At 35.3% G+C, this 17,327-nt stretch overlaps 1 protein-coding gene across 3 annotated transcripts in view; it reads left to right on the top strand.

Moving 5' to 3' along the window:
* The window catches only part of MTX3 (metaxin 3), a 29,480-nt gene extending 19,729 nt beyond the window's left edge, over positions 1-9,751 (top strand). Inside the window, exons 8-11 of one of the 3 annotated variants that reach the window (XR_011599941.1) lie at positions 39-127; positions 5,272-6,420; positions 8,503-8,578; positions 9,167-9,751. Coding sequence is in view for 2 of the 3 variants with exons in the window: in XM_070935843.1 (XP_070791944.1) it covers positions 39-127; positions 5,272-5,385 (203 nt within the window). In the remaining variant the exon portion in view is untranslated. Of the gene's footprint in view, positions 1-38; positions 128-5,271; positions 7,945-8,502; positions 8,579-9,166 lie in introns of those variants that run through there. The other 2 variants (XM_070935843.1, XM_070935844.1) reach the window with 2 other exon arrangements.
* The last annotated feature ends 7,576 nt before the right edge of the window (positions 9,752-17,327 follow it).

Genomic DNA, 17,327 nt, shown 5'->3' with positions numbered 1-17,327 from the left:
TGCTTCTAATTTTATTTCTGTGTGTCTTGCCTATTTAGGGACCTCTCCGGAGGGACAAGATACAGTTGATGCGAATCTCCAGAAACTTACACAGCTTGTGAACAAGGAATCTAATTTGATTGAAAAGGTTCTTGTTCATTCTGATTTTCTAACTGATAGATAGGGGCTAGATAGTACTTTTGGCTTTAATTAGCTAGAAAGAGAATGACAGCCAGAAGTAGAAAAGAGCAGCCAAGGAGAGCAGAATCCATCCCAAGTTTTGGGATGCTTCCTATTGCAGTTGGTTTCAGCTGCTTTTATGTTATTCAGTCTCTGATGCCTGTAGTGACCTTCACTGCAGAAAATCATATGAGATGATAGACTGCGGGAGGGGGGGGGAAAAAGAGAAGAATGGTTCTGCATTTATGATCTTTATGTTGCTTTTTCTTTTAATAGTGTCTCATTCTTTAGCTTTAGCCCATTTCTCTGCCTTACTGAGGCAGTTCTTTTGCACAAATATATGAAATTGCCATTGGATGATTGAACCCTAAATTATTGTGTATCAATAATTTAGGTTTTGAAATAACTGATAATATTCAGCATTAGATTATGTACAAATATTCTTCTTTATTGGTAGATTATGTATATTTAAAAATTCAGCATTTGCACTTGATTTTAAAAAAAGGGAGTAGGCAGTACATAAGTATATTTAGTAAGTAAATATATCACTTGGGTACAGTATGGACAATTCACATAATACCACCATGCAATATATAAGCTATATAAGCCACTTAAAGGAGCAGAAAGATTCCTTATAATATTTGGGTGGGTTTTATTTAATTAGTACTTAGAATCTATACCTAACAATAACTAATGCTTATTTGATAAAAGAAAGAAAAAAGTCATCTGAGAATTAAGGAAGCTATCAAATAGGCCTTATGTATATTTCTATATACAAATGCAATATGGAAAATGTAGGCAATAATTTAAGCACTTCCAGAGTCGGAAGGACAAATTTGATCAAAAGGAATATTATTAAATCTAACAAAGCAGGTGGCCAGGCATTAGAACATACCCTAGAAAATGCTTTTCAGTATTTGGGAGTAGTAAAATTATAAAAGGCTGTGAATTCAGACTCCAACATTTGAAACCTTTGGATATGTTTACATTATTCTGATGTTCTACAAAGGATCCATTAGCCCTTTCATAAACAACAGATAGTAGGAATTCTGGCAAAAAACATGAAAACAGATTCCCTAAAGTGACCATCATCTAACTCAACTAAAAATTAACAGTAAATACTAAAAGAACTAGCTCAACTAGGACAAATTTTAATCAGTAATTAAATTTCGATGCACAAAGTGTCTTTAACCCTCCTCAACAATATCATTTTAAATGTAGCTTTTATGAATTTATACACATTTATTGTATTTAGTCATTATCTAGCAACTCTGATTGGCTCAGAATAAAAATATCCAAAATAATTTAAGGGCATGAAGGTCTATGTCTTTTCAGGCATAATTAATGTATTAATATGAAAAAATAAAAGTTATGGTACTAATATACCAGCTTTGTCCCCTGTGAGCTGCTTAATGATTTTTTTCATACCAAAGATGGAGAGTGACAGCTAATCAAGCCATGAATCAACAAGACTAACTGCCATGCTTACGACATAGTGACTAAACATAGGCTTCCCAGGCTCTGGAGCTATGGCAGATTGCTTGAGGCCTACCAAGACCAAGCTGCAATAATACCTTCACTCTAGAGAAGACAGTTTTTGCAACTGAAGTTACTGACCAGCAAGGTTAAAAAAAGCTTTCAGAAGCAATGACAGATATAGCCAAGTCAATATTACTGTCATATAAAACTTATAAAATTAAGACTTAAAATCAGTGAAGGAAGAAATTGAATAAATTATTATAAAACAATATAAAACATACAAGAGAAATGCAATAATTATTGCCAAGTCACTTGATAGTAAGATGGGCAGTATATAAATTTAATAAATAATATAAATACTTCATAATGTCATCACTCCAAATTTATATGACTTCTTATGGAAATAATTAAAAATAGTAACTTAGCCACCATATTGGTGATGGTATGGTTCCAATCTGCTGATAGAAAATTATTACCTCTCCCTCATAAAGATTGCAGTTTTGTTAAGGCATGGTCAAGATATGTCTGCACATAATTTAGTATAGTGTAGTGAAAAAATACCAATAGAGAGCCAGGAGACTAAGAGTTCTAGCACTCACTTAAGGATAAAAGCCAGCTGAGTAACTCTGAGTCAGTCACTTTCTCTCAGATCAGCCCAGGTCATAAAGATATTGTTGTACACCAAATACAAGTCACTTTCTCTCAGCCCAACCCAGGTCATAGAGATGTTGTATAGAGAATAGGAGGCAAGATTATTAGGTGTGTTTGCTGCCTTCAGTTATATAGTTGGCCCTCAGTTTATGATTGCAATTGGTACTGGAATTGTTATTGCTAAACAATACAGTTGTGAAGTGTGGCATCATGTGACCACATTGCTTAGCGACAGGAGTTCTGGTGGTCCAGATTGCTGCTGTTAAACAAGTACCACATGGACAATTAAACAAGGTACTTCTGACTTCCTATTGGCTTCCCCATTGACTTTGCTTGAGGGAAGCTGGCATGGAACGTTGGAAATCTTGATCACATGCCTGTGAGGATGCTGTGATGGCCAGACTTCCCAGTATCCATTGTAAGTCCTCATTCACTGCCATCATAAATTGAACAACTGGTAGTAAGTAACATGAGGATTTCTTATACATGCATAATTAAAAATGTGTGATCAAAATATAACATTATTACAGTAATAATAGGGTTTCAAGTTCATTCCAACCACAAGGACAGCATCTTTCGATGTAGGGATCCTACTTCCCATCTAGTACTCCTGGGGTAAAGTGTTGAAATGAGCCAAAGATAAGGCTCGAGAGCAGGGGTGTCAAACTCACGGCCGCATCACATGATGTATCTGGACTTTTTTCCCCTTTGCTAAACCAGGTGTGGGCATGGGCATGGCCAGCTCGTGACGCATCTGGCCCCTGGGCCAGGAGTTTGACAGCTCTGCTCTAGAGAGTACTAAATAAACAAGGTTGAATAAATAGTTTGTAGATATAAAATGAAACCTCAGCTGAAAGTTGATTATTGCATCCATCTGCCTGTCAGTCACATAGAAGCACAGATTAGATGGATAAGCCTCAGTCAATTAAACTAAGATGCTTTTCTTTTCACCATGATGGTGTCCACCTGAAATCTACTTTCTTATAATTTAAATTTGTTATTTTTTGTCTTGTTTTCTAAACAACTGAACATTTCCCCCCATCTTCTACATGAGAGCCTTTCAAATACCTAAAGATAATTATCACATTTCCATACAGCTTTCCCAGGCAAAACATATAGAAATCCTATAATTATTCCTCCTACATTTTTCCTTCCAGGCCCCTTATCATATTGGTTGCATTCCTCTGTACATCATCAAATTTATCAATGCCCTTTCTAAAATGCAGTACCAATAAAGGAAAAGATCAAGGAGAAAATGCAGTCCGTGGAAAGAACTCAACGCAGTGTTCTAGGTGCATAAGAAAAATTAACACAGTGATCAGGATTAAGTTTCCTTTTGGGCATTTAGATCATCCCGTATAATTCTATATAATTTAATGCAAGGAAATTAGCAATATATCTCCACAAATGTTTGACTTCTTAATGCATATATAAATTAATTAGCATTTGATGAAGTGTTTAAGTTTCAGCAGCATTGTGAGCACGAAACGGTGTCTTAATAATATCTGGTTTGAAATTAACAGCCCTAAACTACCCCAGGATTCAATAGAGAAGTATAATTCAAATATAACAGCTAACTATGTGTTCTCAACTATTTAAGTAAATAATAAAGGAATGATAAGTAAATCACTCATTAATATTCCATGAGATAAAAGAGTATTTCCATAAATACAATAAACTATCAGTCAAAATGATTAGAAGCAGTTATTTCCTAACAAGTTGTCAGATTGTAATGTAAATTAAAGTGTTAATAGAGGGAGATACTAGAGATGCTTGCTCAGTCTTGGTTTCATTCTGGTTATTTATTCCAATCAAGTGATGTATTTTCCCTATAGAGTCTTTTATTACTGATAGAAAAATTGAGATAGATAATCAAAAAGAGCAACAGAGAGCAAAAAGTACTATTACTTTGGTAAATTAAGATAAATTATACATTTTCTAGCCATTTGATGTCAGTACCCTTCCACCTGTTAATCATCTATAGCAGGGGTCTCCAATCTTGGCAACTTTAAGCCTGGTGGACTTCAACTCCCAGAATTCCCCAGCCAGCAAAGCTGGACAGGAGGAAGTTGGCAACTAAGATAGAGCAATCAACTTTTCAGTATTTGTTTCTCTTTGCAGACACGAATTCTTTTTAACCATAACTTTAGACGAAAGATTTGTAGCTTCCTGTTCGGCAGAAACTTTATATAACAGTAGATATTCAGTGGTTTGTCAGAATCATTGGAGGGAACATACTTCTTAAACGATTGGGCAGTGTTCAATTGCTGTCTGACTCTAATTTTCTTGTTAAATAAATATTTAACAAGCTCATTTCCTGTTTTGTCATTGGCAGATATTTTAACTTTATTAGTAGTACTTTTCGCTCTCCATTGTTTGATCTTAAGGAAATAGTAGTATTAACTCTGAATGGTCAAGAATATTATCTCTCATTTTTCCACTTACTTCTAAACTGCTTTCTTATCTGATGGGAAGCTGCATGGTTTTACACTTAACTCCCTGGGAGAGGGGAAAAGAAATTAGTGCAGATAAATTGGAAAGCATGTTATCATTCGTGTGATGACATGAAATAAAGCATACAACAATGTTTAGTCAGGTCAGCTGAATGAATCAGGCCCACAAAATCAGAACATGGTGAAAAAGAGAGATGAATTACAGAGAATTGGATAGGAAATACTTTAAAGTGTATCTCGTACATAGATAATCTTTAAAGGGCCACATCTCCATTTCTTTTAATGGATAAACAAGAAATAATATACTTACTAGTCAGAGTTAAGCGGTTGAAGTATAAAAAAAATTATGCATGGCATTCATAAGGTAATTCATTGAATTTATTGGTTAATGTTATTTTTGAACTCAAGAAAATTGCACTATTGTGTATATAATTAAGTTATAAAATAAATGATTGGATGTTACAATGTAAACAATGTTAAGAGTAATTTTATTCAAATATCCAAACTGGCCTTTATCTTGCTTCTGCAGATGGATGATAATCTTCGCAAGAGCCCTCAGCATCCTCCTCGTAAGCTGACAACTGTCAAACTTTCTACAGCCGAGGAAGGAAATAATTCACTGAATCGATTGTCGCCCTTATAGTTTTTTTAATTTCATATTTATACATGTGTTCTGAGAAACTGTTCATCTGTAGTCAATATTTGCACTAAATCTATGTCTTTATGAATCTATGGCAAAGGATAACTTGACATGGGTACAGGTCCATTCATTTAACCAATTTATTCTATGGTCATGTTAAAAATATTACACCTAAGTTAACATAGGAAAAATCACTAGGTAATTGTAAAATATGCTGTTTAATGTCACCTTTAATGCTGCATAATGCTTGCCTTTTTAGGTCAATATGTCTTTTGACCAAAAGCTAGGATTTCACTTTTTTGGAATTTACTTTTCAGTTTTGACTACAATCATGTTGAACCGCAGCTTGTTGTATATCAGAATAGGTACTGGATCCCCACTTTTAGCATTTTTGTAGTTTTCTACAATAGCTCAAATACTGAAATTAAAGTATCAGCCTGTTAACACAGAACAGTGAATAGTGAATGGTATTTGCCATTTCGAAACACTTTGTGCAAGCAATGGTAAATATATGCAATGTATGCTATTTTTAAAAGAATATAGATTTTTTTAAAAAACTAGTCTTACTGCCATTGGCATCTTGTTTCCTATTTAAATCTTTATTCAAATCTAGTTTTACAAAGAAAGGCCTGGACAAGCCTGATTAACTGCCTGAAAGCATATTGCATACAAATTGTAGCCATTTTTACTGGGTCCTTTTTTTCTTACTTTGTTCTCTCTTACTCATTGACACCTTTTTCATGTTTCTCCAGCAATTTCAAGTTCTCTGGAATGGGGAGAATGTCCTTCAAACTCCATTTCTGATTTCAACCATAGCAATTGGCATTACTTCTATTTAACCTGTTTTGTGCTAGAGATGCAATTGATTTTTGCCTTAATGCAATACATCAACACCAACCTGAATGACCTAGCCTTTTCTCTGGGGTAGAATGTTTCAGTTAATGAATTGACAGGATACTTAGCATGTGCAGTATGTTGATCTTTGCAGATGGAGTTCCTGATGAGCATGGGCTTCCCCAAGTACTTGAACCAAGAATGGTAGGTAATACTCCGCTCAGAACTGCTGTACATAGAGCTCTGTCCTTGACACTTTCTTGTTACAGTCTATTTATTTATTGTATAGGATCTAAAGGTCTAAAGCACACGACAATATAATAAAAACAGCAGCAGAGAGCAATATAATGCCATAGCAGTGCGTTGTTATTCATTATAGGGATAGAGATTGGCATTTCCTGAAAGTCTCTAAGTCGAGTTCATTTTGTAACATCTGTCCATAATGGTACTGAGAAACATTTCAGCTTAGCAGTAATTTTACCACAATTAATAACACTAATAGTCCAAATCAAAACTAGACAGTTGCTAATAGGAGGGATGGGTTGTTTAAAAGTTAGATGGTTAGGGATTGGCTTGAAAAAGGAAGGAATAAAATAAGTTATATAAGAAGAAAGGGGATATTGAAATATTTAAGTCTTGAGATACTTGAATAGTGTGGAGTTTTGAAGGCACATTTTACAGAGAGATACTATGAACCTTTTTGTACCTGCTTGAAGTAGCTCCCTGGGCCTCTGTTTGTAACCTAGCTAGTGCCACAAAATAACAGGGTACACTACCGTGGAAATTGTAAAACACTGATGAAATAAAATATGGAAGGTTGCATAAATTTGGAGTTTGATCTAGGCAAGAGCTTTCATTGACTCAAAATTTAATTCTGAATTAAATCAATATTTTTTTAGCAAAGGACTTAATCAAAATGGCATCTTTAATCAACTGATTTTTTTTGTGGATATCTTAATTCTACATTTTTCATATGTAAACAAACAGCTTTCTTTTTGTTTGACTTTATTTTGCCAAATCAAACAAATCAACTTTTCTCTAAATTACTTGAGTATTCTGTGAATGTAGAGACATAGTTGTCTGAATAAGTTTGTAAATTTTGTATATAAATGTACTTACAGAATATTACTTTGTAAAATAAAGAATGTAGCAATCTCTTCACGTATCTTGTATTTATAACAATATTTTGGGATGTCTAACAATAAAATTAAAAATTCATGTGACTTCTGTAGGCGTTTCATTTGTTGTCTGAATCTGTAGATGCCTATGCAAAAAATATCTGAAAAGAAGTGTTAACTTTTTTTCTTGATAAGGGTTTTCAAACAAGGTAGGGCTTCTTCCCCCCCCCCCAAGTGTTCATAATACAACTTGACAAAAGTAATCGGGTTGACCATGAAAAAATTCAAAATCCACCTAGAGAGAATAGAAACGTACAGTTTCTGACTTTAAGCCCTTTGACATGCCTGTCACTCTACTAAATTTGATGTTGCTTCTGCTGCTAAAAATAATAGATTTCCTATGATTGCTCATCAGAAAGAATTTAATAATGTTTTCTTTATATAACATCTGGATTTCGCTGAGGTCTTGCATGTGGCCCTGGGGTCTCAGGCTATGCACCCCTGCCTATATTCAAACAGGTTCAAAATAGAGGCCACCTTCAAGGCTGTGGGAACTCTTCATCTAGGAAAAAAAAATAGCAAGTGAATGCTACTAGTTGATCTCAACAGGCCGGTGTGCATTTTTTATTAAATTATCAATATTCTAAATTTCTAGAAAAGTAGCCAAATGTGCTGTAGCAATTCATTTTTAAAGTTGAATCTGAGAAAAGTTCAGTTATTTTTTATTTCTGCCATGAATTTTTTTATGTTTGGATGTTTTGTATTATAACTTTTTTGTTGTTACTCTATTGTCATAATAAAGCAAGCCATGGAATCAAATAAACTGGTACATTTTCTTCAGAGATTAATATGATCTAGCAGTATGATGGTAGTGGTGGTGATGTTGATGACTAACTATAACTACATTTTGACAATGTAGTTTATTGAGCTTTCTCTCTGGTATTTTAAATAGAATTGTTCAATTCAGATAGTACACTCAATTAAGCTCAAACAACATAGCTTAGATGATATATGAACCTAGCTATTGTAGTTTATATGCCAAAAGCATGTTGTATGAACTCAACTAATTATGGCATCTAAAATCATGATTACACCAACTATAATTTAATAGGATATGTGAACCAATGTATTTACTGTAGCTTGCCTTTTATCTCTTTCTCATTCTTAGAGATAATTCTATAGGAAGTATTTTGGAATCAGATTGTAAAATCATGGCGGATAACCCCAACATTCAGTATGGCTCTGTAAGCAATTTTCACTTTGTATCTTCCATATCTTATTTGCTACTGAGTGATGAGTCTAAAAAGCAGTTTTGGGGAAGTCAAAGATTAATGATATCATTAACAGGATAAGCCTGTACATCTGCTTAAAAATAAATTCAATGCATTTTGGCGGTACTTAATTCTTATAGAGTTAGAATTCCATCCTAACAATCAGCTTTATGGTCAGGTTTTGGGTTTAAATGCTGAACATTTGTGAAAATAAATTGCAGTTTTTACAACTGCTCTCTTGCCACAGGAAAAACTGCTCTCTTGAGAAAAAAAATCCCTGAGGCATACAAAAAAGGGGTTTTTAGGGCAATGTTTGCTATTTTTATACCAAATTGAATTTCCATGTTAAAAAAATATATTGTCATGCCTTTTGGCAAACTCTAGAAATCAGAGCTTTTTATTATTATTCTAAATGACACTATTTGTAAAAAGCAACACAAATGGTTATCAGAATCTAATTTACAGTTTTCCTGTAAATCATATTTATGATGCCAGGCATGTTTTGTATTGCTATGGTTACATACCTATTAATCTTATGCTATTCCTCTTCCATTTTTCCAGACCAAGTTCTCTTGTCCTACAACAGCTGGAGAAAATAAAGTATTTATGTCCTGGCTTCATTCAAGTGGAAACATAGATGGATGGCAGGAAACATTAGCTAGTCAGCTGATACTGTACATACAGTACTGAAAACTATCTGGGCCTCTTGTTACACAACATGTGTATGCTGAGTTTAGAGAATGGGCGACTTGACAAGCCAACTTTTCAATATTAGTTCCCAAAATGACTAAAATCAAATTATTGCATAAAGCAGCTTTTTGGGTACTGAAATTTTGATCAGTTCTTATTTGCTGGCTCTTGCTCTTCTTTTGTTCTGTGAGATGCAAAATAATTAAGCAACATTGTATGATATTCAATAAATAAAGACCAGAAATGATTAGGTCTGTTGTGTAGAATCCGAGATGATATCTTAGGGCCATAGAATAATTTCAAGGAAGAAAGCTATGCCCGGACTATAGTCCAGAAGGAAAGGAATAAGTCTTGCTTCTAGTAATAATTCCAGAGCAGCTTATTTAGAGGAGCAAAGGGATAGGTTGCCATGTTATGAAGACAGCAAGGATTTGAGTGCCTGTTAAATATTTATGCAAATATGCTTACAAGTATTTTATTTTCCATAACTGATGAAGTTGAATACTGTTTTTGTTCCAGGAAGCAAGTTTCTCTACAGTTTTTTCAAATCAAGAAATCATAACTTTTTTAAAAAAAATCAGACAAGTTCCTTAACAAGTAATTTGGATGTGACTGTGCTGATGGATACTTTAATATAAATTTCCAAGTGAATGCAGAAGTGAAGTAGGGAATAATAATTATATGGGAAGAAATACACTTTATCCCTTGTTCCTTACAGCAAGGATACACTACACTAGTTTGGAGGTATGAGTCGTCAGCTCTTTCTGGAATAGCAACAGCTTAATGGGTGAGGCAGGGATCAAAGTGTATGTGTCATATCACACATGAAGCAGAGATTAGATTCCTTTTTTTCCTGAGTTTGGGGATATTTGTGGTGATTATTTACTTTAAAAATACAGTACAGAACATCTCTTGGGGTTTAGAGTAGGTATACCTAGACCTTTTGTCCTTTCTATTATGTTTTTCTGTTTCTTACCTCAAAAACACACAAAATGAACTTATCAAATTTTGGCAACTATATTTGGAGGGATTGGGTCACAGAAGAAAAACAATGGAGATACAGATAAACTATCAACACCTCAATGCAGTAAAGAACCTATGGAAAGCTTTTTCACATTGTAAGGTCTATATGTTTGAAATTACCATTTATTTATTGAATCTGCATGTTATTTGCCTCAGTGTTAAAGCAACTCTAGATACAGACAGTAATAAATAATTAGAACAGAACAGAAACAAAGGTTCCTTGGTGCTCTCTGAGCTTGATTATTTTCTTGCAAACATTTCATTACCCAAATGCCATAATATCATCAGTGCTGTTAGGAGTGGGATTTGCTCTGATTTTATATTCTAATATCTTGCTATGTCAGTGTTGTTAGGGATGATCTTGGTGGTTCTTTGATTAGCCTGTTTACTGTTAGCTTGTTTAGTGGTTCCTTGATTGGGGTATTGTTTACTTCTTGATTGTTGATCTGCTGTTAATCTTGGTGTTAATCTCTGTTCATCTAGTTGTTTTGGCTTTTTATTCTTTTTTTTTAGTCATTGGTGTCTCTTTTGGATGGTATGTAGATGCTGTTTATGTCTACTTGTTTACAATTTGTCAAAGGAATTCTGGGTATCTATTGTTTTTTGAATTTGACTTTATCTAGGATGATCAGTTTCCCAGTTAAAACTATGGTTACATCTATCCATGTGTTGTGCAATTAAGTTTTTATCATGACTTTTGACTGTTAGTGGTCTTCATGGATGCACTCTGCTCGTCTTCTGCTTGTTTGTCCTACATAGTGGCTGTTGCAGTCCTTACATCAGAAGAGAAACATCTACAACAGTGGCTATATCTAGATATCTGCCTTATGATCCTCAAAAATATGTTCCTTAGGTTTGTTCAAAAAATACCATATAACATTGTTCTCTTTGTGGTCTTCACATATTGTTAAGTTAATTAATTCAGTTGCTGCTCCAGAGAAAACACAACAAAGATAAATGTGCTGCATTTCCTCTGAAAGTGCAGGCAGATGTTTCTCAATTGGCAAGAACTCCTGTCTTGTCCACTTTCTGGTTCCTGAATGGCTGTTTCCTGTATTGAAATTGCCATGCCAACATTCCTTCATTGTTTCTTCACCATTTTGACTTTGCCATGCCCCCCACACAATGTTTTTCCTCACCACAAAAATGCAGTGAGGGAAGACAAAGGAGTAGGTATTTTCACTGATTAAATTGTGAAGCACTGCAGAGATGAAAAAATGCTGCTTGTGGGATGAAGCCAGCGATCATGTGGAAAAGACATAACCCTCATTTTCTCTTCCTTTTTTAATGGCAGGACAGTCCAGTTTGCACTTCCATTAGTATAGCAGAAAAAGGCATAGAAGTTAGACCACTGCCTCCTCAGCAGAGGCAGCCCTGACTATTGCAAGAAAAGAAATTGCCAACATAATGATGTCTTGTCCAGACTCACTAATGTATGTATTTTGTGATACAGAAATTAACTGCCTCATGGAAAAGAGTGTGAAATAGCTTGCTGGAAATCCCAGGAATTCTGTACATAATTAGTCCTATTCAGCACATGGAATAGGATGGCTTTTGGCAGAAGTGGAGTGTTGGACATGGGAGTAAAGAGGAGATGATTTAGCTAGGCTTGGTAGCTCCCAGATGATCTGGATCATTCCAGATGATTTGGATGACAATCCCCATTATCTAATTGTAATAAGAACCATAGTAACTGGTAAGGATGACAGGAATCCAATACATCTTAAAGGTACCAGCTTGCATGTTGCTGATCTTTTGGGAGCAGCATCCCATTCCATTCTGACCACTGGATTTCATGAAGCATTGGACAATTTATATGAGATGTATGATTTCAAAAAATTGTAGTTTAGTTTAGTTTAGTTTAGTTTATTGTCATTGCACATGGTACAACAAAATTAAATGCTGTCTTCAGTGTACATTATAACTATAAAAATAAAAACACAAACATACATCCTTTACATTCTATATAATTGAAATTGAAAACTCAATATTGCACTATACTGTAGAATTCCGTATGGTTATTGCCCTGGGATAGAAGCTGTTTTTCAACCTATTTGTCCTTGTTTTTATTATCCTATACCGTCTGCCAGATGGTAATAGTTCCAAAAAAGAGTGCCCAGGATGAGATGGATCTTTAAGAATGTTTTGAACTTTCTGAAGGCAGCGGGAGCTATAAAGCTCTTCCAAAGAGGGGAGAGGGCAACCAATGATCCTCTGGGTAATGACGTTGGCCCTCTGGAGTGCTGTCCTATCTGCCACTGTGCAATTTGCAAACTATACACAGATGTAGTAAGTTAAGATACTCTCTATGGTGCAGCAGTAGAAGGCCACCAGCAGATTTTCATTCAGTTGTTGTTTCCTGAGAAGTCTTAGGTAGTATAATCTCTGCTGAGCCCTTTTATTTATTTATTTATTTATTTATTTATTTATTTATTTATTTATTTATTTATTTATTTATTTATTTATTTATTTATTTATTTATTTATTTATTTATTGGTTCAATTTATATGCCGCCCTTTTCCAGAGACTCAGGGCGGCTTACAATGCGTTAAGCATTAGCCTACATACTTTTGTATATACCTGCTTAGTAGGGCTTTTGGCCCTCCCTAAGCGGTGTCCTTTTTTATACAAAGTCAGCTTATTGCCCCCACAATCCGGGTCCTTATTTTACCTACCTCGAAAGGATGGAAGTCAACCTTGAGCCTGGTGAGATTTGAACTTGCAGTAATTGCTGGCAGCTGGTGTTACTTAACAGTGCTTTAGTCTGCTGTGCCACCAAGGCTCTTCCAGCCTTTGACCAGTGCTGCAATGTGAGTGGCCCAGGTCAGGTCCTCTTTTATGGTAACATCCAGAAGCTTAAAACTGGCCACTTGCTCCACTCGGTCTCCATTGATAAGCTAGGGCTGGCTGTCTGATCTATTCCTTCTATAGTCCACTATAAGCTCCTTGGTCTCATTTGTGTTAAGGACCAAATTATTGTCTCCACACCACGAAAGCAACTGTTCCACCTCTAGTTATATCTATGTCATGTTCCAAACAGAAGGAAATAAAAGGAAACAAACCTGGATGGCTGCTACCTTAATTTAATCACTTCTTGGCACTCACTGACAATCGCAGATGAAAATCTTGTTAGGGCTACTGCCCTGTGTTTACAACCACCATTTATCCATTAGTTATCACCACCCACCCAATCATGCATGCTGCTCCCTCCAATGTGATCCAGAAGTTGTCTTATGTTTAATTCTTGAGTATTTACAACCAGCATCTAAATAGTTAATTCACTTGAGTATTTACAACCAGCATCTCAACAGTTAATCCATTTATTATTTCCGGCTGGCCATGATGATGTCATCCCCCAGCTATTCCCTCCCGTGAATCCTATCAGTTCCTGGGAGGCTTGATGAAGCAGATGCTGGGCTGAAACGAGGTTTGTGCGTTCCTCCCCCCCAAGAATGGCAGCTCCATGCCGACAACACGCTGGAGCTGACAATCTAGAGCAGTGTAAGTTAAGTCCCTGCCAGCTATAAAGGCCACCCATTTTACAAAATAACTTTTAGATAACTGCCACAAAATAAAAATATGTCATTTTTCCATGTTTTCTTTTCATATTTATACCCAACACAAACATTCACATACACGCGCTCCATTTGCCTTAATGTCCTGTCAAGAAGTAAAAGTAGCTGCACTTTGGGTTAGTTTTTGGATAGGAAGCTTTAATGTTGCTTAAAATTGAGAGCATACTATAAAATAGCCAGTTTCACAAGGATTGTTTATCTTAACCAGATAATTGTAGATATATATATATATATATATGCATAAATTAAGCCAGAGCATGTTGTTTTCAGCTACTCTGATATCTAAAACCTCTGATTTAGTATGTATGTGTTTATGGCCAACATTTTGATAAAGTAAGATATAATCTAAGAAGAAAACATGGTAGTGATACATGTGTTTCCCCAGTTTCCAAGAATCGATTCATTAAAAACAGGAACATTTATCTCAGTAAGGCTAGCTCCTCCTAGATTTCTAGACTTAAAAATGAAGATTAGACAGACAGATAAGTGCAAGCAGTTAGAAGGTGTATTGATCCATGAAATAAAAAATAACTGCATAACTATAAATAACTGCAATAATAATGCATAACTGTTTCATTGGAACCAGCAGAAGCAACATAAAAGGATGTACGAGATTATGAGTTCTTAAAAAACACGTCATCTGGTAAAACGCTAAAAAGAAATGGGATAGGAAAAAAAGCAGAGAAATCCAAATGTTGGATGTTTAAGCTATGAGGTCATCAGCTCAGATGATTCCCAAAAAGGAGTTTGTGAGTTGAATATAGAGTCAAGTGTTGTTGTCTATGTATAAATATTTGTGTATCACACATGCATAGTATAGTAATTGTGCAACTAGATTTTTGCCAGTTTACCTGTAAAGGCACTCAATGCTTTACTAGAGGAATTAACTGAACTGAAGCTTGGATATGGATGTTTCATACCGGAGCTTTTAGATTGAATGTAGTTTCCTATTATATACCATTCTGATACCGGTAGTAGCAAATTTATAGACTTGTGGAGTTGGAAGAAATCACAGTATCGTTTAGTCTAATTTTATTCTTTATTGTGCAGGAAAATCAATTAAAATATGCACAATACTGATCTTTGTAAGTATAGACATATCATGTCTTACATCTTTTCCAAAGCTTTCATTACTACCCTACCAAGTGCCGCTTTGTGGCATATTTCTTGATTGCTAATTCCTTTGCTTTGACAGTTGATTCTAAGATGCAGAAATCCACACTTCAATTATCAGTAACTTTATTTTATATATATACATGTTGTTTTCTTGGTAAAATATAGGTGTAGCTATAGCAATAGCAATAATACTTATAAATCATTTTATAGTGCTTTACAGTCTTCTGTAAGAGGTTTACAGAGCATCATATTGCACCCAATAATCTGGATCCTCATTTTATCGACCTCAGAAGGATAGAAGGCTGAGTCAACCTTGAGCCAGTCAGGATCGAACTCCTGGAAGTCAGCAGAATTAGCCTGCAATACTGCATTCTAACCATTGCACCACCATGGAGTAGTTTGTAGTTTGAGCCTTTTCATGCTCAGAATGAAATGCCTTTGCCCTGGTAAATAAAATTATCATTGTTTTCAGCATCTTCCTATATTGCTGCTGCCCGATGTAGGTGCATGCTTGATTTAGCTAGGCAGCTGGAATGACCTTCACATTTTGGCTGACTCTGCTAGAAGTATATACTCTTGTTGTACACTCCCAGCATTCTTTGCTCATCTCTCTGAGGAGCAGCCACCACTACTATCATTATGATGAAGTAACATAACAGAACTTGAGGGATATGTAGCTATTTGGTATATAATAATAACAGATAATAACTGATCATTGTCATCATAACATATATATTCTATTAATCAAGGATATTAATTATTTCTTGGACAACTTAAATGCAGGGAAGGGAGGATGAAAGAAAAAAACCTAAAATGCAGAAATCAAAAGCCATAAAATTGGAAAGAAAAGAATGATGGAAAAACAGAGTCATCTGAAAAGATGCAAAACACTGACAGGAAAGCTCTGATCTGCTATAACAAAACAACTGAGACCTCTAAGAGAAAAGTTTGTTGTCAGTAAACTAGCTATAGAAGATTTACAATAAGCAGCACCTGGGCAATTCCCAGAAATGCTACCATGAACAACAATAGAAGAAACTTTGGGGGCTGTAGGTATGTAATCAAAGCTCTGGTCCACTGTATTCTTTGGGAAGTTTCTACTAGTTGCAAATTTCAACAGAAAACACAGCTAATCTCTTTAGCAAAACTGATGTTGGTGTTGGTTCTGTGCTCAACTTGCTCAATGTTATTCAATTTTTTTTTCAAATAAGTCTACAGTTTCTTTTGATTCTTGGAGACCTGATAGACATCATTTTGCCAGTACTGTCAGTACGACTTGAAGTTCTTTGTGAGTTTACACTGATACCATCAATGATATTTACTGTAGCTGTTTTTCTCTGTTCAGTTTCATTTTCAATTGACTTTTCATTTTTCCAAGCATCAGGGTCATCTCCAGTAACTCTTGCTTTCACATTATGTCTCCAAAATAACAGTTTTAGTTTCTTTATTGGCGTCTTATTGCCAAATGAAGAATACTTCTTGCAAATCCAGTGTATTCTTAACCATTTTCTTTAGCAACACAATTCAAAGTCATCATTTTTCTTCATTCTGATACTTTTTACAGCCATATGTCAAATTGTAAAAATCACAGCCTTGAGAAAAATGTACTGCTCTTGTGTGTTGTCTCTGTGCTAATGATCCTGCAATGCAGAATTGATCAACCTGGCCCAGGTAGAGGATTAAGATCATTTAAGTAGAACTATGCTTTAATTCTCTGCATTATAATTCTGTGCACAATAGTAGAGAGTTGCAGTGGCAGCCACTACAACAATTGCAAAAGCTCTTCAAGAGGGCTTTAATGGGACCGCTGGACTCCACAGCACTTGCTTAAGAGTGCCACGTTCATGCATATAATATTTAGCTTTTAATGTGTGTTTTTCTGGAGCTACATTCCCTGGTTGCAGTTGAATATCCATTAGCTGATCCACTAACTCATATGAACACCACAGCATTCCTCCTCCTTCTCCTCAGGCCAAGTAATTTAACAAGCGGATTGCTATTTTTTGCTAAGATTCCTTGAGTATTCAGCAGAGCAGTAGCTAGTGGGGGAGAGGAAGGGAAGCATGTTTTTGTAAGTATGGGTCCAGCTGTGAGCCGGATTAACTGATATAGAGTCTTCTGATCATGAGCAGCTGTCTGTAAAGTACAAATTGTGGTTAGCATTTAAATGTGAAAAACAGTGAATGAAGAGAAAAGAAGGAAGGAATAGCATATAAAATAGATCTTTTTTTCCCTAATGTTATGTAAGAGGGCATTTCTATGCGGTATTTATCTGCTTTAATGAGAAGTCTACATCTCATTTTAAGAAAGCCATTGTT

This window comes from Pituophis catenifer, unplaced genomic scaffold (genome assembly GCF_029215685.1).
Source record: "Pituophis catenifer annectens isolate HBS135680 unplaced genomic scaffold, rPitCat1.0.hap2 SCAF_2, whole genome shotgun sequence".
NCBI lineage: Eukaryota > Metazoa > Chordata > Lepidosauria > Squamata > Colubridae > Pituophis > Pituophis catenifer.
The sequence above is the reverse complement of the archived record's forward strand: the minus strand, read 5'-3'. Positions and strand labels throughout refer to the sequence as shown.